At 41.7% G+C, this 27150-nt stretch overlaps 1 protein-coding gene across 1 annotated transcript in view; it reads left to right on the top strand.

Moving 5' to 3' along the window:
* Positions 1 to 3268: 3268 nt before the first annotated feature.
* The window catches only part of LOC8040722 (nose resistant to fluoxetine protein 6), a gene marked incomplete at its 3' end in the record, with an annotated part of 33067 nt that continues 9185 nt past the window's right edge, over positions 3269 to 27150 (top strand). Inside the window, exons 1-7 of the mRNA XM_040501363.2 lie at positions 3269 to 3614; positions 8519 to 8730; positions 10941 to 11055; positions 12781 to 12868; positions 12946 to 13049; positions 18683 to 18959; positions 25632 to 25754. Of these exons, the coding sequence (XP_040357297.2) occupies positions 3269 to 3614; positions 8519 to 8730; positions 10941 to 11055; positions 12781 to 12868; positions 12946 to 13049; positions 18683 to 18959; positions 25632 to 25754 (1265 nt within the window). The remainder of the gene's footprint in view (positions 3615 to 8518; positions 8731 to 10940; positions 11056 to 12780; positions 12869 to 12945; positions 13050 to 18682; positions 18960 to 25631; positions 25755 to 27150) is intronic.

Below are 27150 nucleotides of genomic sequence, written 5' to 3'. Positions count from 1 at the left end.
AGACACATGCTGTCAAAATCCACAACTAAAATAGTTTTCTTTGCTAGGCTTCTAAAGTTCCGTCATTTATGGGATAAGAGTTTAAGCGCTGGCTTCGGAATAGGATAACATTTAATAGATAACCGGTTTACTAAAAGAGCGGCGTAACTTGCATTCACCGTGGAAATAGTTTCTAAAGATCTTCCAAAAGCAACTACATATAAGTGAAAAGGGAATTTCCCGTATTGGTAAAATAGACGTCTTCTTGAGATTGGCTGGATTGTTTCTGTTGCAATAATAATCCAAGCAAGTTAAAATCAAAATACCCATTCAGTAAATGGTGATAAAACGTTTGGGAGCGGATATCGATTTGCAAATAAATGAGGCATTTATGTTTTTATCATCTGTCCTTGTCAATTTGCCAAAAAACGTGCCGATTATCTCATTTTATATTGAAACGCCATGGTAATACTGTGGCCAAGACTGTCGACCATTGGACAATCGTTTACATACTGGTTTAGTTTACGACTTTTATTAAGTGACAATGATTATACATAAGGTTATGAGGACTATAAACCTCGGGGACTGCGACGATAATGATTAGGACCCTGAAAACAGTCGGAATTGACAAAGGGCAAATAAATGTATGTTCCAGACCGCCAGAGGACCAGCTAGGTATGGAAACAAGTATCAAACCGTGTGATTTCCAAAAGGTAATGTGACCAGCACCTTCATTACAATTGGCTTTACTCGACTTAGAGCTCTTTGCGTTTTGTCATGAGTATGTTGAACGCTCGAAGCTTGCGCATGTGGCGATTTGCACATTAGCCGACGTCACACTGAGCTCTACAAATGAAACGTGCTCGAGTGTGCCGATATGGCCGTCATTGTGGTAAGTAATATTAATCCCAATGTCTATTTGTTTGTAAAGTTTGTTAAGTTAAGCTTACCTGTCTTATTTTTTTCATTGCACCAGGGCTGCCATAATACCTCTTCTACCCTGGTGCTAAAGTCGCAGTTTGTTTTTAATACACCTCAATAGGTGATTCACATGTGAAGCTGTATCACGAGGAAATAGTCGAAAATGAAAGAGATGTGAGGGTTTTTTATGTTGACTTAAGAGGTTCAATTAGGGACGCAGCAGCCACTGAGGCGACAGGAAACATAAGACACCTCTTTCGTATGGACGGCCTCCAGTGCGTGCCGGTTAAGTTCGGTCCTGCTTTGGCTGTGCGTGCACTCTGGAGGATCGCAAGACACCAATGTGGTATAGAAGCTAAGAAGCTTGCACCGGAGGCGGCACAACTATTAGCGCCGAGATGTTTCCGCGGCACCCTCTTATAGCTCCCATCTCTAATGTCACACTGCCAGCATCTGCCTCACCGTGACATCACATGGGTTGTAATCCTGAATACTTATTATCCGTGGCGAACGACAAGTTTGACGTTGCGTGTAAAAAGCACTTTGGAAGATTGAAGTAATCGCATTCCTAAACTGACACCGTCAAACATGACCGCCTGAGTCTGGCATTACCCTTATTTCAGTAGACAAAACAGAATTAATTCCACACCAATATATCACTGTGATTGGTTGGCCCCTCGTAGAAAGCCTACCGCGACGCCGCTTTTGGTCGCACACGTCGTCAATAAATCTATTGCTATATTACCAAAGCATCAAGGAGAATGCAGGGATTGGTGTTCCACACGACACACGTGCTGGCCTCGGCAGTAGTAACTTTTCTAAAGCAAATACCTAAAACAAATGGCATCTTGCACACGCGTTCGTCAACGATTTATTTTGGTCATTTACTTCGAATCTTTTATACGGGGAAGGCATGCGCGTGTGGTGCGTGGATCACCAATCCCTGCATATTCCTTGAGGCTCGGGCTATATAGCAGTTGGTCTATAGACGCTTTGCAGCAGCTGTGCATGGGCGCCGCCATAACCGGCCTTCAGTTTTTGTTTCCTCTTATTGCGTTCACTTCACTTCGTCATTAACATAGCAGGCCAGGTCATTGCCATTTTAGATTCTACCGTGTGCTTCCCCCCATCATTGGTCTTTCTGCAGACTCGTCAACCCCTGTCTTTGATGGCTCGGTGTCTCGGTAAAACAAGAGAAGGTCACCAATGGCGGACGTAATTTCGCGCGTGTGTAAAGCGTGTATAGGCCCTGAGCGGATAAAAGCGGCAGGAAGCAGCTTGAGTTGCCCCACCTTCAGCGCTGGCTTCATACCTTCGATAATGTTTCGACGTCTCGTGAGCCTCGAGCCTCTACGCGTCGCCGAAGCACGCCGAAAGGCAACGAGCGAGTGCTTGAAGTCGGGCTTTTGGAAGAGACGCACTGCCGTTCTCACTTTATCAGTGACTGTGGAATACTTCCCTGTCCTTTTTCTTCTTTGGAGATTAGAACAGCTGTTTTGTCTACGAAGGTTTGTACTAATAATTCAGTTTAGTATCTCTGCGCGGCAAAACGATGCGTACGCAAAGAGCTGACTGTATGAATATGACGAGGCTGTCTCCGTGAAAGGTAAATCTTCCACAAAAATAAGCAAAGTTTCCCGGAACCTTCCGTAGCCTGGCTTCTTTATGTCGGAAATAATTATAGGTAGCCACATAAAGAAATGAGTTCACGACCCCACCAAATATCGTCTGTCGTGAACAACCAAATATAGCACCTCCTCCGCAAATATCTCTATCCTATTTACTTAAAGAGCCGTGCCGCTGAAGGAAGTCACAGATAAAGCAGTCTGAGTCTCTCCGCAATCGATTTATTCCACACGATAGAAGTAAGGCCAGGCGCTGCGTCAGGGAAGTCACCAGCTTAAGAGCAGCACCAGATCAGAGGTGAATAAACGACCCACCATCATTCAGCATGCGGCACCATAAAACGCAGGAACACCAAGATGAGGGAGACAAGTGTCCCAGGTTCGCGATCCGTAATCTTTCCATCGCCGAGAGCACTTAGCGTCAATGATGAGGGGGGCCATCTTCCACGCAGCTCGTGTCCACAAAAGAAGACCGAGGGCTTCGTGCACTGCGCCACGTCGTGCAAAGAAACGGAGAGGCAGCTCGCATCTTCCGCTTCACGTAATTGGAAGCGCCGTTGTTCCGGCGGACTTCCTCGTCCGCTGCTGCAGTCCGAGAGGAAACGGAAAGGGAGGAAGAAGGAAGGAAGGAAAGGCCGGACACCACTCTCCATTCAGGAGAAAGAAGCCCGAGACTTTTTCCGCCGTGGCGCTCAGGCAACAACACAAGAGATCGCCGGCAGTTGTAGATTCAGTCTAGCGCTATGAGGTCTTGGACGGTACTGGTGGTTCTGTGGCTGCTGCAACAGTCGGCACGAGTCGGCTCCACGGTTCATTCGAACACTCGTGGTACGTCGGATGAAGTGGACCATGATCTCACAACTACTGTAGATGGCGTCGCGAGAGCGGCTAGCACCGACGCAACGTTGGTGTCTGAAAACGTGCCAGACGTGGAGTCGCATCTCCGTAACCTCATGGACCGACTGATTCAGGAGTCCTTGCCGAGGATGACGGCCCTCGGGTTTGGCGGAAACGTCACCGGGGACTGTTCGGCAGCCCTGTTCAGGCTTCTGCTTGGAGTTCGCAAGTTTGAGCCGTGGGCGCTGAGACGTAAGTCAATTTCTTTCTTTTTCTTTTTTTTTTTATACACAGCGAAATCACTTTAGTAACGCTCTGCATAGGACAGAGATGGAGCATTAGCCGAAAAGAGTGCCGATCGAAGAATGAAGGACGAAGCAAAATTTGGGAAGATGATACGTCGTGCCCTCCCTTTCGTAACTTGTCAGTGAGAATAGTTGCATAAAATGTTAGCTACAACCGCTATTGAAACAAATTTTGCGAAGTCTAGAGCCTGGTCAGCACCTTCGAGACGCAATGTCTGCCTAAAGATTAACCAACTGTGAGATTAAATTTCGGCTCAGGTGCCCATAATCTCATGAGCGCAGTTTATGGAAATACCGGCTTTACATTGGCAAAATCCTTGTTTGATTTCAAACTAGTACATCGAAGATATATCTTCGTTGGTTTGGATATTAAGCCCTAAAATGTAATCTTATTCAAATGACTTTGGAGAAAAGAGGAGGAGCGGAGGCTTCAGAGTAATCGTTGAAGGTCGGTTAAGAGGGACTTTGTGAAGTTGGCGTATCAATTGTGTTTTATTGAGGTATTAAAAAAGTGTAGAAATAAAAAAAAACTATAAACTTAGTTCAACAATAAATAGAGCAGATAACTTAATAATATAAGCTGGAAAAGTTGCAATTGGGTTGAAAAAGACACGCACGAAAGGCTTACGTGTTATTTGGTGTGCCTTGTATAACAACGGCGATTAGTATTTCTTAATAGTAAGCCTTTCTACAGAAAACGCAGGAATGAAATAGGTTTTAAAATGCAAATATAAACAGCATATTTTGAACAGCTCTTGGTCGTGATCAGTGTGGCTTAAACAGAAGAATGAACAACACAAAAAAAGAGAAACAAAGTACTCACATAGGTTAAGACAATATAATCTAGCGAACGTGTTGGTTGATTGGAAAAGCATCGAAAGAATAAGACAAGTTGGACGAGGGACGTTGTACACTCAATTTAATAAAAGAAAGTGTACGACGTCCCACGTCCCACATGTGGCTTATTCTTGCGGTGTTCCACATGGGTCAGTTGCCTCAGGCATTTTAGCACAGAACATATTTTAAGCTTCCCATTTAAACTGATTCAAATCGGCGCATTTTAATTTATTTGTTCACTTGAGACTACTTAAAAAAATATTCAACACCCACAAAAACTGCCTCTTCATTGAAACAAACACCTAAACGTAGATACCAAAACACCACGAACTGTGTAAATTATAGGGGTGCCTAAAGGACAGTAGAATCCCCAGGCCTGTCGCGCTCAAGAAACGTCCGAGAGGAACTCCAAAAATAGCGTCGACGAATTTAAGCGAAAAGGTTTTGCTCTCATCTTTGTCCGACTCGGGGAAGGAATGTGCCGTGCCCTGCGTTTGCGATCCTGGAATCGGTACGGAGCAAACTAACAGCCGAAATCCAGTCATCCCAGTCATGTTCCCATAACTAACAAGTGGACTAAAAAAGCTTCCTCATAAGCCGAATCACTGTAGGACAGGCTTAAGTTAGGCAAGGAAAATGTTTGTACTCATTTTAAAACGGGAATACGTTGCGATAGAGAACAGCTGAGACGTACACACGGTAAAAGATGACAAATACCTCACAATAGTGCTCTCCTAAGAGAGTAAAACATTTAGTTAGTATGGCTTGGCAAATAACAAATTCAAGCTTGCACAACATGGCCTGTAATGTGTTGTTTTCTTCTGCTCTATTTTGCCTTATACTCTTGCGCAATGTATTAGTATATCCGGTATATATTACGAATTCGTTGTTCTCTATTGGAGATGCAACTGATTTTGGAACTATACACTAGCTTTAAAATAGAGCTAGAGAAAAACACGCACCTACATATTCAAGCAAAAACGCCAGCCCCAAGAAAACATTTTTATTGAATTCGATTTAAATTTATACGGACTGATTGCAATAAGTCACCTGCTGTTACAAGGTGTGCATATCATTACCACAATCAACAAAAATGAGGTCGTAGTTATAGATGTCGGTGTCATTTCCGTGAAGATGATGGCGCCTATAAACTTCATTCGAAATGGCACACTCTTTGAAAGAAAGTAACAACCTTAATTCCGAACAGTTATGGAAAATGGGATAATGCTAATTCCGTCTAGGCAAAAAAAAAAAAAAAATCCACTTTTACTTCTTGCAAGTGATCCAACTTCCAAGTAGTGAGGTCTCGATTTTTTTCTTTAATTTTAGCAATTGTGTATTGTGTAGGTAATGCATTTTACGTTCTACTAACATCAAAGCGATAAGTAACCCAACAGATGGAACTGTGTAAGATCTAGGAACCTTGAAATAGTCACTCGCCTCATGCATACTTCAAATGAAAAACAAAACGTTGTCATTCGGCACCATGCGTCGAAATCCTAACATCACATACCCGTATGTCTCTAAACACTAATAGTCAAATAGAAGAAAGAAAAAGAAAAAAACGTAACCAAAGCAGTGACAATAATTGAGTAAGCATAAGCCCAACAAACAAAACATGTAAAAACAACTTTTTGATGTCAGACCTCTCTCGAAAAAAGTGCGCAGATCTTTGACAAACCGGGTTGAGCGCAAGGCACCGCAGGATGTTGCGTAAATGGTTGCGTCGTCGATCGCGGTCAGACGCCCGGACAGGGCCTCACGCAAGCTTACGCAAGAAGCGGGAAACGGAGTGGACGAAAAAATGGCTCACCGTCCCTTCCGTCGCTTCCTGGAAGTGCTGTCCAATGCGAGGGCAAAAACACGCCTTCGTTGGAAAATGCTCTCCCGGCTCAGGTTGATGACACTTCCTCCATAAGGATCTCGGCGGCCCCGACATTAGACGTCCTGCTCGTACGCTTCCTCTCCGCTATATTTAACTCGACGACGCCGAAAACTAAAACGAAGCATGCAAGAAAAAGGAAATATCTAAATAGTAAAATGGTGCTAGTTAATCGCACACACTTACGGACCTTCGTGAGCTAATGTGTCCACATGTGTATCGCAGATCATGAAAAGACAGCAAAGGAGAGCACAAAACGTTTTCGTGATATATCGATGAAAAAGGGGTTGCGTTGACCATGGCGCTTGAGATTCCAAACTATTTAATAAACTTCCTCGGGTTGGCTTGAATTTGATCGCAGTCCAATTTTGGAGTAATCGGACTGAAAGCGGTTAATTAAGTATACATATTTTCAACTGTGATGCACGAATACATGAACATTTCTTAATGATAAGGCGCGCATTTTCTTCAGCTTTCGTTGCTTTCATACAAAGGTTAAGTGAAATTGTAGATAGCCCTAATTGAGAAAATAAAAACCAAATGGTTCAACGCTAAATCTATATTTTTAGTACAACTGCAACGAGGCCTTCGTCCGCTGAGGTTTTGAAGAGGAATTTGTCTGGTGATTGTGGGATATGCAGAGTTAATTCGCAGGTTGAAGATATGTGGGCGGTTTGAGCAGTTGAATTTTCTGTAAGATTTAATGCTTCGAAACTTTCGAGTTTTGCCACTCGACAAATATTGATGGTTTTTGCACCGACAAGAACTCAAATCTTTGGGGATATCAAACACACTCAAGAGCATAGCGTGATCACAAACTTTCTTTTGGCGCTTCTGTAATTGCTTAAGCGAACAACAGGTGAACAAGCTATACCAGCCATGTGTGCTACTAGTATTTGTTTACTGTCCTTGTACAATTGAATAAAATATTACGCCTTAGATAAATTAAATTTATTTTAACATCACCGAAGAAATCATCGAGGCGGGATCAAAAACTGTCAAAAGAATTTCTTATACCCTTTTGGGGTTCACTAAGTAAGCCTAATACGGAGTTTACAATCCATTTCCGAAGTTGGTTCAGTGATAAAAACATAAAACGGTACTTATTACCAAAGCAATTAGTTAACTTTAAAAGGACTAAAAAAACATAGGCAAATTACGAGAAGCGCAGTAATAAAAAGGAACGTTATACCCGTATTCTATACGATGCGATTGGAGTAAGGCACGATTCAGACACTCCGAGAAGTAACGACAGGTCAAAACAAACATTTCTTCCGCATCATGTCTCGCGGCCCGACGTTTCTCTTCATATTGTGCGCGAGCTTGACTGAAGACCGAATAAATATTTAAAGAGAACGGACAAGATGGGCATCTTAAATACACTTCTTCGTGTTTGAGAGGTCCTTGTTTGACTTTTTTATTCAGTTTTTACTCAATTTCAGGCCTATACCGTCTCCACCACAAAGTGATACATGCTCGCCAGCGTCATTATGTGAAGCACGCTGCCTGCTACTGTGCGGAGACATAGGACTCGTTGTGCTGCGTATAGAATAACGGATTGGTTTATTCGGTCCCCGCCATCAAGTAGTAAAGCTACAATAAAAATATTTTTATAAATATTCGTTTTTTTAAACTATCTTGACGTTTGTTCGATAATCGGCTCTATCTTAATTTAATGTATTTAAGGGACTATATTCCACGGTTCATGCGTGTTTAAAAGTTGAAATTTTATCAAGAGTAAACTATCTTCAGGTGCGCGGACTCTGAAACTTCTTGTTTTCTTTTTGTCTACCGATTCTTACGACGAGTCGTGACAACTTTCGTGAAAAACATAGTGCGTTACTATTTATTTATTTACGACACAAGCTTCTTTCTAAGCTAATGGTAGCAAACATTTGTGAAGGTTTGCTGTGTATGATAATCATTTTTTTTTTACGCGCGGAGTAGACATTAGGTACGGGTTCTGCACCGGGTGGAAACCTTCAAAGGATACACTTTTTTCCGTCAGAAATTGGCTGCTGCAGATAATAGTCTGAAGCATCAATTAGGAAAGGTGCTAAGCATTGAACTGAATTTGTACTTTGAGTACAAGAAGCTTAGTATCTCTTTTGTCCAACGAATTTTCGCTTTAGTTGTGGACGCTAATTCGCGGCCTCCTGGAGGACTCATCTCGGGAACCTTCAACGACCTGGGAACCTTTGACCAGTGCGTGTCGACGACCGCCAGGGATGCCGACGGAGAAGTCCACTTCTCGGGACAGTACTGTACCCTCTACCTGCAGCCCCGAAAACTGCCCTTCTTCGAGAAGCTCGTCCGGAAACTGCACGAGGAAGTCTACGATGGGGTACGCAAGCGCCTGTTTCTCAGGACTCTGCATATTGCCAGCCGCTTTTAAGACACGACTCTACTTTATTAAAAAAAATATATACAGAGTTCGAAATGTGCCGTATTGAAAGTGCACAAAAAAAAAAGAAACTACAAATGACAATATTTTTTTTCGCGAAGCAATACGTTGACAGTCATGCATAAATAAAAATATGGCAATATCGTACATATTGACTAGGTTATTTAGGCACTCGCCTCTAATTATGAGGAATAAAGAACGCAAGCTAAGATTGAGGTGATCGAGGTTAATTTTTTCTAGACTAGCGATGGCGTACTTTTGTGAGACATGACAAGTCGAGCAAGAAAATAAAGAACACGGCAAGGGTACTCTACTATAGATGCAATGCAAAGACACTACACGATAAGAAGCATTAAACTTGGCTCAGTAAAACTTGGCTCAGATATATTGGCTCAGTTCTAAGCAGTCGTCCGCTTTCCTTCACTTAACTTGACTGATAGTAATATAATCGGGTAGCAATGAGCTCTTCAGAAAGATCTCAATGAGAAAGTAAAAACGGATGTGTTTAGAAGTTACAACATAAATCCAACATGCTCATCGTGGCTATAATTGAAAATTAAGTGGGCTTTTGTTATTATGAAAATGATTTAAAAGGCATGGTTTCATGTATATATATATATATATGTAAAAGAAACTTACGTATAGAACGAGTTGCAGGACAAATTTTACGAAAAAATAGTAAGAGACAGACAGAAAGTGAAAAAAAATACCGCTACAAATCAGAGTGTACGGAACATACCAACCAACGATAGACTAGAGCCGCGACCTCTGGAAAAATTGAATTCATCGTGCCCCGATGATGCACGTGCTGCATTTCGAAATTCGAAATACGCAGTGTCTGACCCTATTAGGTCTTCCTTTTTGGCCACATCTTTGCACGTGACAATTTCGGAGAAAATACCTAGTCTATTTTTGGTGTTCCTCGTCTTAGGGGTTATGATGCCTAAACAGTCACCAGAATGATTCTTACATTACATTCACTTTAGTAATATAGTAAACGTGAAGCCCTAATTTGTCACCAACAATCTCATAACAATGAACAAATATAGGAAATATAATATATTTTATATATATTTTAAATAGCGTATAATAACAAAGCATTTCCTAATATTACGTACCTTGTGTTCGAGACAGCACAACTACTGGAGTCGAACTGCGTGTAAGATAACACCTGTCGTGAGAGGTGTGGGGATGTAAAATATGCATGGAACTGTAGAAAAAAAAACACAATCAGAAGAATTTAGTTTCTCGTTGGTCTAATACGTGAGAAACATCAGCTCTCCGCCTCTTAAATTGCACGTGTATATCAATAGTTATCATTTCGTGGCTTCTATAGCGGCGATAAAAAATAGTTAGGGATTTAGTTTGGTTTAGCATAAATATTTACGAGAATGATCTGTTTAAGAAGTTTTTTTACTAGTTGCAGAAATGACATAGTACACACTTGGGTTAGTTGGTTCCGCGTTTCGTGCGCCTTGTGCGTTTCATGTTCCACCTGTCTTCCTTACCGTTGATCATTTACAGGGTGTGTGTTTTTTGTCAGGCCAAGATTTCAGAAATGTGGTGTTGGCGTCTCGATCACCGGTGTCCTTTACAATGCAACAATGATGTACCGGGATTAATGCGTTTGACTGGGTTGAGTAGCCTCTCGGAGAGCTATGTGTATACGCTGCGTCTAACTGCGTGAAAGGGGTGACTATGCCAATAACCATTTAGACAAGATAAAAAAAAAGGTTTATCGTAAATCGCGATATGCCGTCCCAGAAAACATAAGCAAAACGCATCAAAAGTGCGCAAAACGCCTGACATTCCTCTCAAGGTTATCCCTCAATCATAATTTTGAAGTCGCTTTCTTTGGGAGGACATTTAGAAAATTTCATAATGCAAATCTACATTAAGTTTATTTTATACGTGACATACAGTGTTCACGTCTTGGCAGGAAATGCAATTACGCCCGTCCATCCCCCAGGGGGGAGAAGTGGGAAGGGGGGGAGGGGGTATGGGGGCTCTAGTTTTTATAAACGAGACTAATAAAAACCGCTGACTCACGAGCCCTGCATAAAGTACGAGTTTTGTACACCTGGGGCGTTTCATCTTCGGCATTACTTTTTTTACCGATAATAATTATAGGATGTATTCCTTTTTTTAAGGCCAAGATCGACTTCTTCAAGTTCATGTACAACGACATGGCCCACGGCCTCCGCCTAGGCGTTTGCTACCCATCGCCGTGCTCTGCTGAAGAATTCGAATTCCTCATAGACTCGAGTAAGTGACCAACCATAGTACCTTGTCATTATCAGCAGGAATGTGTTTTCTCATAATCTACCACGATATTTCATTAACAACTAAAGAGGCATACGGCCGTGGTTCATATTCTTTGGGAAATAACGAAAACATTTTATATTTTTGCTCCTAGAGGCATTGCGTGTCTATATATAGAATATTATGCGACTAGTTTTACTTACACATTTAAGAAAATATAAGAAATACTAAGTGCGTAGTTTACGTAATGTCTTCAAGATGCATCGCCAACTATCCCAAGTGTGTACATAGATAGGTATGCAAGTTCACCCCGCCCTTTATACTTCCTTTTTCAATGTCACTAATGAGTAGGATTTCATGTTTCCTGGGTTTATTTTTAATCGAATTCGGGGCGTGTTATTTCGGGGTTCGTTTGTTCTCAGAGATTTGGTGTTTTTCGGTATCTCTATTTAGTGTCCGACAAATAATCAGCGCTTATTTGGTAAGGTTTAGAAACAAAAGCACGGAATGGGATTTCCTAAGCTACAGGAAACACACGCGTGACCCAAATACTCGTAAAATGAGCTGGTACAAATAAGACAAAAACAACAAATGTTAAAAACAAATATAAAATTCCTTGAGAAAAAAAAAAGAAGTAAAAGAAGATATATATTTTCTGAACGGTTAGTAAAGCTCGGTTTAAGGTTAATAAATAAAAAAAAAACTACATATGAAGATTTTTTTTTGCATGAAGTTTGGATTTTTTTTTGTTCAAGATTAGGCTTCAATTAGACGTCTTTTCTGTTTTTCCCCTCAATTTTAATAAACCGGTATCGGGGATTAATTTCTGAGATTTATCGCCATGAACCGAAAACACGAAACCCTACTTACCAGACAGTAATTTGCAGTTGTGTAGTGACGCAAAATATTTTCACTGGCTAATTTTTTTAAATCTTTTTTTTATGGCGCAAACAGCAGTCGGCATTCAGTGAAAGTCTGAATATTCAAAGTCGCATTTATCGTTGCTGAACCCTCCTATTGATATCTACGAGACATCTGTGCATAGAAAAGTTATTATACTAATGATGTTGTGAGAACTAGCGGGGGTGGTGGGAAATGGAGTTTTGTTGCCCAATAAATTAACCCAACAGAATCACAGGGGGGCTGGCGAGTTGGTTTTAAATGTGTATACGCAACCCACATAAAGTGACTGAAAACTTCAAAGTTGCGCTGTCGTCAGGTATTCAAACGTGATGACGTCTAATGAGTTACTAATTAAAAATTTCGCACAATTGAGGTTAGTTCTCGATGTGACAGTGTAAACACATGCTGCCATTCAAAAACGAGCATTCAAAAATATAACTTAGCCTTTGTTAAGCATAACCCAGCCGAAAAAATTTCCAGATTACGATGTTCCCCGCCTCGTGTATACTATTCCAACCACCAATCAATTCCAGGAATAAAAAAAAAGAAAAAAAGATCAATTAACACAAAAGAACATATGTGGCGTTTTGTTTTTTTATTTTTTTTTCTTCAGACTTTACCATTTTTCGTCTCAGGGCAAACAAACAAAATAAACAAAAAGAGGCTAGGGCAAGTGTGATCGAAAATTGCCTGCAGGGACAAACAAAATATTTTTTTGTATTTATGATAAGTGCTGCGAATCATGCATAGCATGTAAAATGAGTCTAACCAAAGACGAGTTACATTTTTACCTGATTATAATTACTGTAATTGCATGCCCCCCAGTGGTGAACCAACACGGGTTTGATGCAACGGTGAAAGGATGCGTCATAAAGGAGAAAATGCATCTGGGAGCCATGGAGAAGGGACTACTGTGAGTACAGCCAAGCGTCGACGTGCGGGGCATCACTCCAAAACGGGCCTCGGTCGTGCATACTCTCCCTGCCGCAGGTATCTCATGGCATCCTGTGTCTCGTTCCTCGTGGTCGGATCGCTGACTGACATCTACCTTCGGAAATACGGGAAGCAGGCCGGCCACGACCTGAAAAATCTCGGTGAGTGTGCTCAATTTCATCACACCGTAATCGCCAACAGTGAAAACTACAATGCGCGAACGTCGTTGAACCTTCATGAACGTTCGACGAACCTGCCATGAATCAGCAAAACTTGTTTCTAGACCTAAACCAACGTGGTCCTGATATTACTTTTCAGGCTGGCACTTTAATGAATCTGCGATGAATCAGCCATGAAACAGCAAAATTTGGCTCTAGAGCAATGCTCGCGCTTTAAGTCTGGCTCACAAGACTCATTGTGATCGGACACACTCATATTCAACAAACATGTATAGGACATGCAATTTAGGCGCCTCTTTAATTCTTACCTCCCTTTTTTTATTGAAAACCTAAAAAAATATTTCTTTTTTTTTCAAATTTTTGGTCATATGTCGCATTTTTATGTCTCAATTTTTTATTTTGATTCGTTGTGTTTTTTTTTTCCGCCGATACTGTCTTTGTCGTTTTCGCATATGCCAGTCGTGAATTTTAGCTATAATAACAAATTTAAGATATAGGCATAATTTTTTCTTTTTTAAATTTTAATGACCAGATTGTTGAAGATCCCAAGTCGCAAACGAACAAGGATGCAAGATCTCGAGGAAGGGGGCGTCAAAGCCTTCAGAAAGATAAAACAAAACAAAACGAAACAAATGAAAGGGCCGGCAGATTCTGTGGCCATTTAAATAATCTCACTGCAGTAAAACGAATGTATAAAAAAAAAGCTATACAAAACAAAGCATGTCTCGTCTTAAATTTGCACCACTGACATCATGTAACTTCTAAATTATATTGTTTTTACTGGAACAAAAAGCAAAGTGTAGTAAAAACAAAAGTGACTTCTACTCTGAAAGCAAAACGCACAAAATGGCATGTAGTTTGTTGTAGCCTGATTTTGTGAGAAACAGTAGCTCAAAAGTCAGTGGAGATAGAACTAAAGGCAAGAGTTCTTGAAGCCCATTCCCATTTCACTCCATCGCCCTTTGTGCACTTAGAATTTATAAACTACTTGTGCGCATCGCTGCTCTGATTTAAATTCGGAAAAGGAGTACAAACCATTACAAAATAAATAGCTTTAAAACAGTAAATTATAAAATACCTGCAGCTTTTTGTATGTCTTTATTCTCTCTGTAGTGCGTTCATAATCCTAATGACTGAATGTAACCAGGTTTTTAGTGCATAAATATACCTGACCAAGATTTTAAATTCATTTTATTATGTCAAACATACGTGGTGTTCGTTTTAAAGTTACTTTCAAGAAGAAATTAGTGCTCGCATTCGCAGAATTTGCGCTGATGTATAAATTAATATTTAGCAAACTAAATGCTTTCATAGAAAAGGTCAACACCACTGCTATTTTCGCGTTACTACGTGAAGTATGGCAACGACGCATTAAAAAACTTGCCTGCCATACCTCATGCTGTACCACGTTACATCTTTGCAAAATACTTGCAGACATGTATCCAAAAGAAATGCGAAATATTTCGACAAAAATATATTTAACAACAAGTCCACTCTAAAAATGTACAAATACAAAATCAAGTACAACTGGAGTTATCCGATTTTTCTCTTAAGAATAGAGTCTTAAGTGCTACGATAATAAAACGCATAAAATCGAAATAGCATGTAGATCGTGAAATGTATTGTACGAAAACTATAAAGATAAGAACAAATTAATCTCGTCCATGAGTAAGTAGTTCGTGCAGCATGAAATCCTTATTGTATTAAAATCAATAGTAAAACAACAAAATAAAACATTCCCAAGAGGCGAGGACGCCACAAAGCTGTTGACTACTCCTTTGCTTTTGACAGTACAGAACCTACTGGGAAGAGAAGAATAAGTTGGTTAGAGTGTTCGAAGAGTTACGGCCACGGTTACGATCTGCCATTTTTGATCTGGATGACCAATGTAACAGCGAGGTTGTCAAAGAACACCACGGTTTGTGTGCGTTAAAAACCCTAGGTTAGCAGTCGTTTTGAGCTGGCCAATTGTTTACCTCAAAACCGGTGCCGCCATATGTCAAGGGGAGACCGGCATCAGGCCGTATAAACATCCAGAAAGTTTATTTAAAATTCGAGGGCGATGGTCCTTCAAATTGTATTTAATTACTATTTTATTTGAAATGCATATTGATTGTATGTAAATACAATCGACAGATCCATTCTGTAATATGTAGTTAAATACACGACACAAAATACTATATGTATCTTAAATTCATAATTTAAGTACTTGCATTTGAAATACTGCCCATCCCTGCTTACAATATTTTACCGATTAGGCTTCAACCAGTTTTGTTGGCTCGATAGAACAATGTAATGGGAATTTTTGCTATTTTATTGTCTTCATTTTTACAACAAAATTTATCACAGAATTTAAGTACCTTGCTGGAAGAGCAGCCGAAATATCACAACAGTGCATAATGGTTTTTGGAATTTAATTTTTAGAATAACCGTTGTGCTTACCGGGAAGGCGCTCCTGTAAAATGTTGCATATTTTCAATGACATAAAAGGCAGAAGCCACAATTCGCTTTCGCCGAAAACCGGATTTGAAACTGCATTCCACTGAACGATTTCGCCATTGCGCTTTTTACTGTCATTTCAACGGCTGCCTCAAATTACGGGTTATAAAGAGTTCTGCAACAAGTGCTCAAACAAGAAATATTCACTGCTCCTTTCGCATCGTAAACACTTTCTAGTGCCAAGCTCAATCACTCTTTATGAGGAAACGACGCGTGCTCAGTGGCAATTTTTACCTCAAGAAAAAATGATCAGGTTTTCGCAACACAACGCCTTCTAGTCAAGGAAGCGTCTGACAAAAGAAAAGGCTAGAAAGATGATCGATGTAACTCCTTAAATATCGCTGATATACAATACCCCAAAAGAAAAGTTAGTTTGTTAATGGCGAACGCACCTTCGTGCGTGGCCACCAGGGCACCATCTTTATACCAGGCATGTCATGCGGAACGACGCCTGGCCAAGGAGAAACGCCACGCTTATTGCTCTCATTAAAGCAGCGAAGAAACTAACGGTCGGTACGCGCTTTCAGTGCACCTTTTCAGCTGACGCATGCTATTCATGCTGCACGTGAATGCAGTAAATTCTCACCCAAAGAAGATGAAGACCATGGGCGAACTAGAAATCATGCGCTTAGCATCCAAGTGAGGGGTTGTTCTCAAAGTAGGTGGAATGAGGTGTTTGCCATTGAATAAAAAATAATAAGACACGCCTTACAAATGTATTACTATCAGCACGTTAAAAATATTATTTTCTAGCATCATCGGATATCATTTCCTGCCTCCCCCTCCCCGCATGGTTTGTCATTGTCATTGCGGTAAACGTGCAGGATTCTTGCATTAGCATCGTTAAAATATGAACAACATTTAATTTCCGTCCTTGAAACGCCGATAAGTAGCACTTTGCCTACTCCAACTTCTTCTTTGCATTTCTGCGGGAACCAAGGCGACTTGCCACTACCTTCCTCGTAACGCGTTTTCCTGCTCTGTGAGCCGAGCTACACCCTCGAGCACACCATTATCTCAGGTGTTACCTGGTATTATCTCATCAAGAGGCGTGGCGTCACTTTGGAAAAACCACGTCCTACGTAACACATAGAGAGTGATGATCAAGATAGCACGCCGGTAAACATGCGTCATCAAAAAGTTGTTGTGTGAATGTCAATCAAGAATAGTTCAGGCTTTTTCAGTTGATGACTTGTGACAGCTGGAAATAAAATACGGGATATATCAAGACAATGGAGGTCAGAGACTGGAGAAAGAAGAGTGTCAGTTAATGGTTCACTGGAAGTTTCTAGACATTTGTGTTGCCCAATAACGACGGAGTCGTATTCACCTCGCGCAAGAAAGACTTCCTGCAAAGAACTAGATACCAGCTTAGATCCGGTTAGGCAAGTATTCACGGATTACGATGATAACTCAGGGCATTAACCTTTTATTCCGCCTGTAAACTAACATTTTACGAAACACTAGACACGCCTTAAGAATATCGCTTGCTACTTCGCATACCAAGCTGCACTGTACGCCGCGTTGATGATTTGATGGTCTGCAATCATCCCTTACTTGTAATGATTCAAAACTGCTTCCCCAATTTTCAGTTGAAAAAGAGAACGCAAAATAATGGTTCGCACAAAAATAACATATGCCTAGAATTTTTTTCGATATCTCTAATATTATTGGTACTAGCCCAAATTCGAAAGCAGCTGGTGGGTCTAAAGCGATGGTTCTCATACCTGATATCCTGCTGGCGTGGTCACAGCACTTTACCCAAAGGTACAATTTGTGTTCACATATTCCAGGCAGCGCGCCGAATAATCATCTAGCTTGGCTATAAAGTTCAGCAATTTAAGCGGCCTAGCTTGGGCCTAATTTATTTTTCTTTCAAGGAGGTGCTAAATAATGTTCCAGTAGTTTTCTTTCAATTTTCTTTGATTTTGCTCTGATGTGCCACATAATTACCAGATGTGCCAGTCTCGAGCCCTAGATGCCACGTATAAACCGAAGGACCAGCAGTGAAGCCCAAATCTGACAACTGTATAGCAATTTAGGACAAAGGTTGCCACATGAAAACCGAACAACCACAAGTGATGCTAAATTCTGAAATTTATTCGGGAACTGAGGCCCAAAAAAGCCGCGTCGCAATCGAACAGCCAGATAGCGAAGCCTAACTCCGGCACTTCTTGGGCAATTAAGGGGCAAAATTTCCAGACTGTGACTACAAGAGTATCAAGAATACCTCGGCATATTTAGGCCTTTTAGGGTCCTAAATTGCAAGACAAAAACCAAATGCTGACCCCAAGAACTGTGTTACTTCGGATCGCATGCATCCTATAGGAAGTTTCCACTAAAGTTAACCGCTCTTGCCAAAGGTGAAACAGCCAGGGAATGTACATTTTAAGGAATAACAACGACTCGGTATTCTTGTCGCGCTACACGGAAAACTAATCTGTGTACACAATTCAATTAAAAAAAAAGTGAGGAACGAAACGGATGAATAAACATGCAAGTGAAGGGACCACAGAGGCACATCTTTGATAAATTGAAAGACGTGTCTGTACCGTCCCGTGTCTTATGTGTTTATACTTTCGGTTGCTGCATGACAGTCACCAACACCCTTACAGTTTCTTCAAAGAAAGAAAAAAAGAAAAAAAAGTGGTTTGCGTTTAAACATCGAATATAAAAAACGCCCTTTTCACTGTCCCGGTGAAGTCTGTATTGGAGCCTTATAATGATTTTCGCGGTTCGCTCCTTACTGCCGTCACTGCCAGCTGAAGGAGAACTGGGTGTGCAGTATTATTATCATACTTTTTGCTGCGGCGTTCTTTCTTCCGCATGCTTCTCGGCCGATGCCGCTGGCTTATTGAGCGCAGGCGATATTAATTATATGCTTAGAACTCGCCTCGCCCAGCCTTTCTTACGCTATGAGTAAATGCGTTCGATTCTGTGAAGTCGCCAGACGGAATTTACCGTCGACTTACCAAACGGGATTATTGAACATTGTTTTGCGACCAGTTAATCAGCAACACAGAAATGAATCAGTTTTAAAGCCATTATACAAGTTGCGAAATTAAAAGAATGATCGTAGGGAGAAAGGAGCTGACTTAATCTATTGCTTCCCTCAGGCGCTTTCTACAAAATGGTGGTCTCCTTCTCCGCGGTGACCAACACGGAGAAGCTTCTCGCCGTTCGAGCGGAAAAGGACTCTGACGCGAAGCGTCTGCGGTTCCTACATGGCATGCGTTTTCTGAGCGCCGTCTGGGTCATTCTGGGTCACAGCTATCTCACCATCGAGCCAACCGCCGTTGGAGAAATGCTTCGAATTGTCCGCTTCGGCAAGCATCTGCTGTGGTGCCTTGTCGGCAACGCCTATCCATCGGTCCAGACATTCCTGTTCATGAGGTACGACAGGACACGTTTAGTTCTGGAATTTATTACAGTGGCCAGCGTCTGTGCATCCGGAGGGTCTACTTCCCCGCAGAGCACTTGACAAGGCAAATTGCTGTGATTTATAAAGATAGCTCGACAGAGGACGATGTGTACTTCGCCCCCCCCCCCCCCCCCCCCCACGGTCACTCAAAAAAAAAAAACACTTTGCACTATGACAGTGCCTCACTGTCATAGTGCAATTGCGGCAATTGGCTCTCGCAAGTGTGAAAAAAAGAAAAAAGAAAGACGCTTTAGAGTGGGGACATACGGAACTAAAGCCACTGACCGCTAAAGAAACACAGGGCATCGCGTACTATTTTGGGGATCCTTCCTTTGTGATTCGATCTTCGACGTTCTTATTGGTGAACGCCGGAGTCTCCTTAGCTGGGGACACTAGCTAAGGAGACTCCGCTAGCTGGGCTGGGGACATTAGGATACTGAAAAATCCCAGCTCCCTGGGTGTCTTAAGCTGTTAGTGATTATGCATCATACAAGTTCCGGGCATAGGAGCTAAAAAAAAAAAAGAAAAACAAACAAAAAAAAATAAAAGAAAATTGAATTTGTTGTTTAATTAAGTGTGGTGATTTAGAAACACAATTTAACCGTATCTCCTATTTAATTTTAATGCCATAACATTCTTTAGGTATTTCAACCGGTTTTCGCGATACGGGATCTGACCTGAAATGCTCCGCGCATATGCAGGACGTCCGCGCGGGCACGACGTCCACATAAGCAGGCACCGCACGTATGCGGGCGTCGTCATCGATGTCGTCCGAGACGTTTTCCTTGAAGACGTCCAAGAGGTTGTTCTAGACGTCGCCTTTGATCTCGTCCTCTAGGGCGTCGTCCTCGCCGTCGTCCTAGACGTCGTTCTTGAGATTGTGCTAGAGGTCTTCCTTCAAATCGCCCTAGAGCTCGTTCTAGAAGTCGTTCCAGGCTTCTTTTTTGACGTCGTCCTAGACAACGTCCCCGAGGTTGTCCTAGAGGGCGTCCTCAAGTTTGTCCTTGAGATCGCTTTAAAAATCGTTCTAGAGGTCGTCCTAGAGGTGCTCCTAGACGCCGTCTTTGACGTCGTCGCCCTAGCAAGCAGATAAATCCGCGCCGCGCAAACACGGAGTGGCAGTACACACACATTCAGATTTGCGTCAAAGCTATGAAGCAATTATCGCTTTGAGTTCAGCTAGTTGATACATGGCCAGTGAGGATGGTAGTGATTTCCATACACACCGCTAAGGGGGTGTACATCCCCCTTGCTTCTCTGAAGCACCGCCTTAATTCGCAACGACTCCTCTATTTTCAATGCCCCCCCCCCCCTCCCCCGCCTTCCCCCAAAAATTTCAGACCCCCTCCCCCTAATTCCAATTCCTGGGGAAAACCCTGGATGGCGGTGAAACAACTTGATTACGCAGAGGCAGTACAAGACACACACGAAGCTGCAATGAAATGGGGGGGGGGGGGCAGTTTCAACACTAAACGATTACACAGACACAGAAGATTGAACAGTTACACAAAGACGAGGTCATAAATCAATTTCGAAGTGGCGCGCTCCAGTCGTGGTGACGCCAGTGACTACGTCCTAAACCTTTAACAAAATGAACTGTTTACTCAAATTTTGCGTCGTCGTATTCACAGTGAACTGCGTCGTAATTCTCATGACGAAATCTATCGCAATTCACAGAAAATAAACGATGGGGATTTCTGCAGCCAATTTGTTTAGTGACCTTTTTTTTCAGAAGTTGTATTGTCGGGTTGACAGGTATTAGGGATATTCCCAATTGGGAAAAAAAATGCTAAGCCCATTTTCAGCAGGCAGGTATTGCGTGAAATTCATCGTCCGCTGCGATTTTTCTTCTTCTTTTACACACGATATGATAAGGGCATAGGACGGAGCACAGAACACGACATCTTTCAACCAGCAATTAATATGAATGACAACGACACCCCCCCCCCCCCCCCGCAGGGCGACAACAATTTTTGGAAGCAGAGGGGCAAAACTCGTTGAAGGAAAGGCAATGTCAGTTTGTTGAATGATGTCGTGTTTTGTGCTCCATCCAATGTGTTTATTCTTTCGTGTAGAAATTAACCTAACCAGCATGGTCGGTGTTTAATAATACGCTGAATAAAACGAGGCGTTTCAATTGTATGCTCAGTGCTGTCTTCAAGTGAACTACTCATAGCAAAAACAGATGAGTTTAAAGATAAAGCAATCACCTAAATCTGTGCATGTGCGTATATCTTACGATTCTTTGTCACAACGCCAAACATTGAGACACCTTTGATATGCCAAGAGGACGGTCCAGGACTGGCTTAAAAGCACGCAATATTTAAAAACGACGCATTCAGGAACCACACGCAGAGCGATAACACGCTTATCTTAACTTTGTTACCTACTGGCAAAGCGAGGCTGACGCTGGATATGACCACTCAATTTAGCAGGGCATCTGTTGGTAATCGGGTAGAACAGATACACCGCGCGACATTGTTAGCGTGCGGCTTTGGTGGGGTATTTTCAGGAACAAAAGTTTACCATTTACTTTAACGAGCACTTCTCAACTCACAAGTAGTTTCGATGGCCAACGTCAACCGTGTTTCACAAGGTAACAAGCCATCAAAGCCAATTAGAAATCGTAGACACGCGCTGATGTTACTTTGAACTATCAATGCCTTGTCTCTCAATTTTTAACTTTACTTGTCTTTTCAGTGGTTTTCTTTTAAGCTACAACGTAGTAAAGCACCTGAGAGACAGAAAAGGAAGTCTATGGCTGCCGGTATCGTTGCTGCTCTTGAGGAGGTACATAAGGTGAGGTTGCGTGTTCCTCCCGACTTCTGCAGAACACAGTGCCGCGGATCATAACTGGCGGCGAAATCGTCGTTCAGACTTACAGCGCCTCTCATGTTCGTCATCGGCATCTGGCTGCTCGTGCCGCTGGTCATCGACGGTCCTCTCGTTCGAGAACACCACCCGGCTATCTTTGCGACGTGCAGCCGAAACTGGTGGAAGTCTCTCATTCACGTCAACAACTGGAGTCACTTGCTGGACATGGCAAGACTCACATTTCTTCTGTTATTTGACTTAAGAAATATGCGCGCTTGCCGTGACGAGTTTTCTTCCAAAATAATTTAACTGCTCACCGCCAAATAAAACTCGCTGCGCTTGTGTGCACCATATAGTTTTCGAAAAGGGCTAATTGTAGAGCCTGCATCTGAGTTGTTTCTTTAGTATTTTTATATTTCCGTTATAAAGCATTCAATAAGGAAATATCCAACCCTATGTATTTAAACGAGCGTTGTAAGACAGTTTATAAAATTAATTAATAATTTATGTATACATCTATGTCATGAGAGATTAACACGCAAGGTGAAGAAAGAACAAAGGACTTAGAAAGTATTAATAAAGTCATTTATAAAGCACCGAAGTAAATAGGTTCTAATCTTCGTTTTCTTCCATTTTGTAGTGCCTACAGCACACCTGGTACGTGAGTGTTGACTGGCAAATCTACATGTTCATCTGGATTATTCCAGTGGTCATGATCAGGTGAAGCAATTTTCCTGTACCAAATTAAATCGATGCCACCGAAATGCAAAGATTACTACAGATTTCTTTTTTTCTTAATTTTAGAGCGTAGACATTGGTTTAATTGAGGATTTCTCTGCGTATTTTATATTTTATATTAAAATAAAATGGAAACTCAATGATGGTGAGTTAAATCTGTTGTAGTTTACTACACATCTTATTCATATAGGTATCACCGACCCTTCTGACTTCGGAAGCAGTGATCTACATTACGCGAGAAAATGAGAAAATGTAATTTCCTTTATTTTTTTATTTTACTATGATAAAAAATTGTGAGACCAGAAAATTATGCTCCGCGAGTAGTTTTTATCTCAGCTTTTATCTTTTCAACGAGCAATCGCATATATAAGATTTTTTTTTGCTTTTTTTGCTTTTATTTTGTTACTTCAATTATTGAATAAGTATAAAATGAACGTAGAAATTAAGCTTCAGCTGTCTAGGACAGTAAACTGGAAAGATACATAAGAACGAATGCTTTGTTTAAGATTATTTGAGGCGACATTAAGGACCGAGCGGAGGGTGAAGCTTTCACGTTGTTAACATTGCTGCAAGAGCGCTGTTTCCAAAGCCTCTTTGTTCTCATTTTACGTTATTTGTTCCGGATGTCCTGCAATACACGAAAAGAGACGCTAGGTTTAAACTGCGGGTGGGTTTACATTTGTTTATGCCTTTTGCAGGGACTTTCCACACTACTAAAAACACCAGTTGAACTTTTTTTTTTTTCTTTTGGATCTCGCGTATGTTGATAAATGATTGCTATTGCATTCCTTTTCAAAGTACTACAGCATGAAAGCTATCGTTTCTAAGGCTCTTTAGACGGCCTGTAAAGGTTTTGTCGATGTGTCGCGCTGCGACTTACTACAGACTTGGGGCTAGGTGGTGGAGGCATGGGGTAAAAATATCAACAGATGAGCTTACCTTGTTAAAAAAAAAAAAGAAGGAAAAACCTCTTTCGGGCTATCTGCCGTTGCGTCCGCAGACAACGTCATGACCGAGTGCAGCTGTTGTATCTACTACCGACAGATGTCGGAAGCGTCGAGCGCGCCAACGCGCTTCCGGCATCAAGGTTAGCGGCCGATCTTCCGAAAATCTGGGACTGTCATCTCTGTAATGCCAAATTATATTTTGGCGATAATTTATTTATAAAAGAAGTAACTTAAGAAGGAATATAAATTAAATCCCTCATGGCTCTCTATTTTTGGTCCGGAGATGATCGCCCGAGGTTCTGCCTTACCCCATGTCTCACGTTGTGCCACCTTGAGGCAGCATAGACAGCTAAGCGGAAACAGGTTTCCGTTCTTAACAAGGTGAGTTTTTTTTGCCGATATTTTCACTCCGTGCTTCCTCCACCTAACCGCACCTTTGTAGTAAATTGCAGCGCCATACATTGAGAAACCGATTTTTTCGCACCGTTTAAAAGAGAGTTTTAGTAATACGTATAGGGGCAAACGCAAACCTTCTACGTTAGCGTTAACGTTGCGTCGACGGAACGTTACGGAGCGCGTCGAATACGCACTTTTAGTACAGCGGAAGAAGAACGCATACGTAAAGACTTGTAGCGCCATCTAGATGTGCTCCTGTAAACTGCTTCAAACAATCCAAGGCGGGTTTTCGGTCAAGCCAATCCAAAGCCCCGATTCTCCTCGCTTTGTTACGAAAGTTGTGTACGTGTTTTGTCCTTTTATTTTTTTCTTTTTTTTGTACAGACCGCACGGTGACCACCTTTTTGGGTTCGATGGCGTCGGCAACGTTCTTGGCTATCGACACCCATCTTTGTGGGTGTTCGAAAGGGTTCGTCGCGTTGACTTCTTTGAGGAGGTTTATGTCATCTCTAATGGTAATTGAACCCGTACAATGCGCGTAGCACTTCCGCTGGTTTGCGTCACCGCCGCCATTTTTTAAACTGGACTAGTCTCGCGCTCTCCCGTGCGCGACGAGAGCAACGAGATGGCACGCAGGGGACCGATACGTACGTTCGCAAAAATCGATAGCGAGCGTACGTACGCAAGGCTCGCCGCAGTACGTACGTATGGCGCATGCGCATTGTGGAGGACGCAACGTTAACGTTAACGTATGGGGTCTGCGTTTGCTCCTATACGTATTACTAAAACTCTCTAAAGTGCGTTAAGGGCGTTAGTTTATATGCTGTAAGGATGTGAATAATCTGTCACAATGCTTTCATGAAAATGTCATCACGCAGATAGACGGTGTGGCGCGTCGCGTTGTCAGAGTGAAGGACCCACTTTTGTTTTCGGTATTTCCTCAAAAAGTTCCATCCCATAACCTGCTTAAACCCTTGATAATCCATGCGCATCTAAAGCTCGAATTCTTCACCGGTTCCCATTCGTGAGCGATTTCATTTGTTACGGACCAATATTTATTTGGCATTGGATGTCACCCGTATCAATGTTTTTTTGTTGTTGTTGTTGCTTTTTTATTTTTTTATTTATTTTTTTTTTCTTTGTGGTGAAGGCGGAGATATTTACGGTATCGATTGCTGTGTTTCTTTGAAGTTGGTATCGTAAACGCAGTTTCAGGGTCAGTTATAAATGTTTGCAAAAAACTGCAGTTTTGCTAATCAGATAATCTTGTTCTCTTAAAAAAAAAAACGCTTGATGCGCATGCCTTTCAGTCTCCGCCCGACCTAACATTGTTCTTGTTTTAAAAAAATTACAAAATGCCATAATCAGCACTCTGAAAAAAGAATATAAAGCATGGGTTTGAAACAAAAGCGCACGTTCATGTTTTGCAGAATTGACGCACATAAGAGACAGCTATTTAACCGCAGCTAGTCACCCTATTCTATATTATACTTCAAGGAGACCGAACTATAGTGGGAGCTATCCAGCTTGTTATCCCCAGAGTTCTTGAACACGAGCCCAGGCCGTACGGTCAACGTTAGGCTACGTGGGCGAAGCGCTGCGGGAAAACATAAAAGAAATCATCTATGTTGTGGTTGTCGCCCCCCCCCCCCCCCTCTCCTTACCCTACAATTTAAATCGCATTGCTGTAATCTAATTTAGAAAATTATTGCATTATACTTTAAAAAAACATTCTTCCTTCTCTCCCAGTCGACCCAAGTTGGGATTTCTCATGGCAAGCGTGCTGGTCATCGGGACGTCAACAGCCGTCAGCATCCAGGCGTACCTCAACTCCTATCAGCCGATACCTATTTATGGACAACCGGAGCTTGAGTAAGTGCTCGACCGCTTTCGCTGGAAACTGTAAAAAATGTCGCGTCTGATCAATTAACAGAAAGATAACGTAATATTCTTTCAGTCTACCACGAATTATATTGCGTAGTCTGAGTTCTCGCCTCTAGCAACATACATGAGATTGTCAGTTGGCTTCCAACCACCAGAATGACAAACACTGTATTATTTTCGAAAACAAAACAAATTCTGCTTTTGGCGACCCGAGAAATCTTCCGCGACACTTCTTGCTCCTATTTCTTTTCGTGTGAGTTTTAGACGAACCACAGAATAATAGTAAATTATATTATGTCTGCGGTGCAGTGTTTGCTGTTCGCTCACATAGTGGTACGATGACCTAAGAGGAATTTTGCACCACGCCCTCAGATGCCTTAGACGCAGTCCCATACAGTGATAAACTCATAACATCGGAGCTCTACATTGTTCAAATACACCCTTCGTCTACTTTCCGACGAAGAAATGAAACGTATAAAAATAGCCATCTGCGAAGGGAGCCGGGTGAATGAAGACGCGGAACATATCACTAAACCTAAAAATAAATTGTGCAAGTGACACACTGCATGACGTTCCAGGTGTTGAAGTCATAGTCAGTGTCACATTAGAGACTTAATTGTTTTTTGCCTACTCGTAATTATATTTTCTTCATTTGTCGAGCATCTTATGTGCATCGCAACCATTGAGTGTTTGTGGGCTCAGAGGAAGAGTAGACACATTAGTATGCTTAATTATATAACAGCCCCAATCGTCTCACAGTTCATTCTGCATGTCATTTGTGTCATATTTTGCATCACACCAAGTTACTCTATCTACGCTCTACAAAAACTACAATAAAAGATACATTCACTTTTCTACAGAAAACGGGGGTAGACTGCGAACAAAAGAATGATCCTAGAGAATTACGAAGTTTAGAATGCAATTAGAACTGAAAAATGCTACCAGCTCAAGGAAATGTGCAAGTAAAAACGTCACGTTCACTGTCTATGCGCTAATAACCTTTTCAAGTGTAATTGCCTGCTGATCGTCGGCATTTGCGGGGATCTTCTTTTTTTTTTTTTGCTCGCAGTGAATGCATGGCTAGCAATGCATTCTGCGGGAAAGTGAACACGCAAGTTTTTCTAGACTGTATAGACATATCCAAACAAAAGTGACTCTGACATGAGCATAATTGCACAGATATCTGCAACTCCATTGACTCAGATAGCCCAAAAAGCGTTCCGGCGGCGGATTTACCAAAATGCAATGGCATGCTCCTATGGTTTACTTTCAATAACGATATTTGCCTCAGAGGAAATACACGCAAAATCCTCTGTATGTTTACTGATCATTTGTGCCTAGAAACACTCGCTTCAAATGAGTAAACTCTTATAGTTCAGTTTTA

Source organism: Ixodes scapularis, unplaced genomic scaffold (assembly GCF_016920785.2).
Source record: "Ixodes scapularis isolate PalLabHiFi unplaced genomic scaffold, ASM1692078v2 PGA_scaffold3__209_contigs__length_174095766, whole genome shotgun sequence".
NCBI lineage: Eukaryota > Metazoa > Arthropoda > Arachnida > Ixodida > Ixodidae > Ixodes > Ixodes scapularis.
The sequence above is the reverse complement of the archived record's forward strand: the minus strand, read 5'-3'. Positions and strand labels throughout refer to the sequence as shown.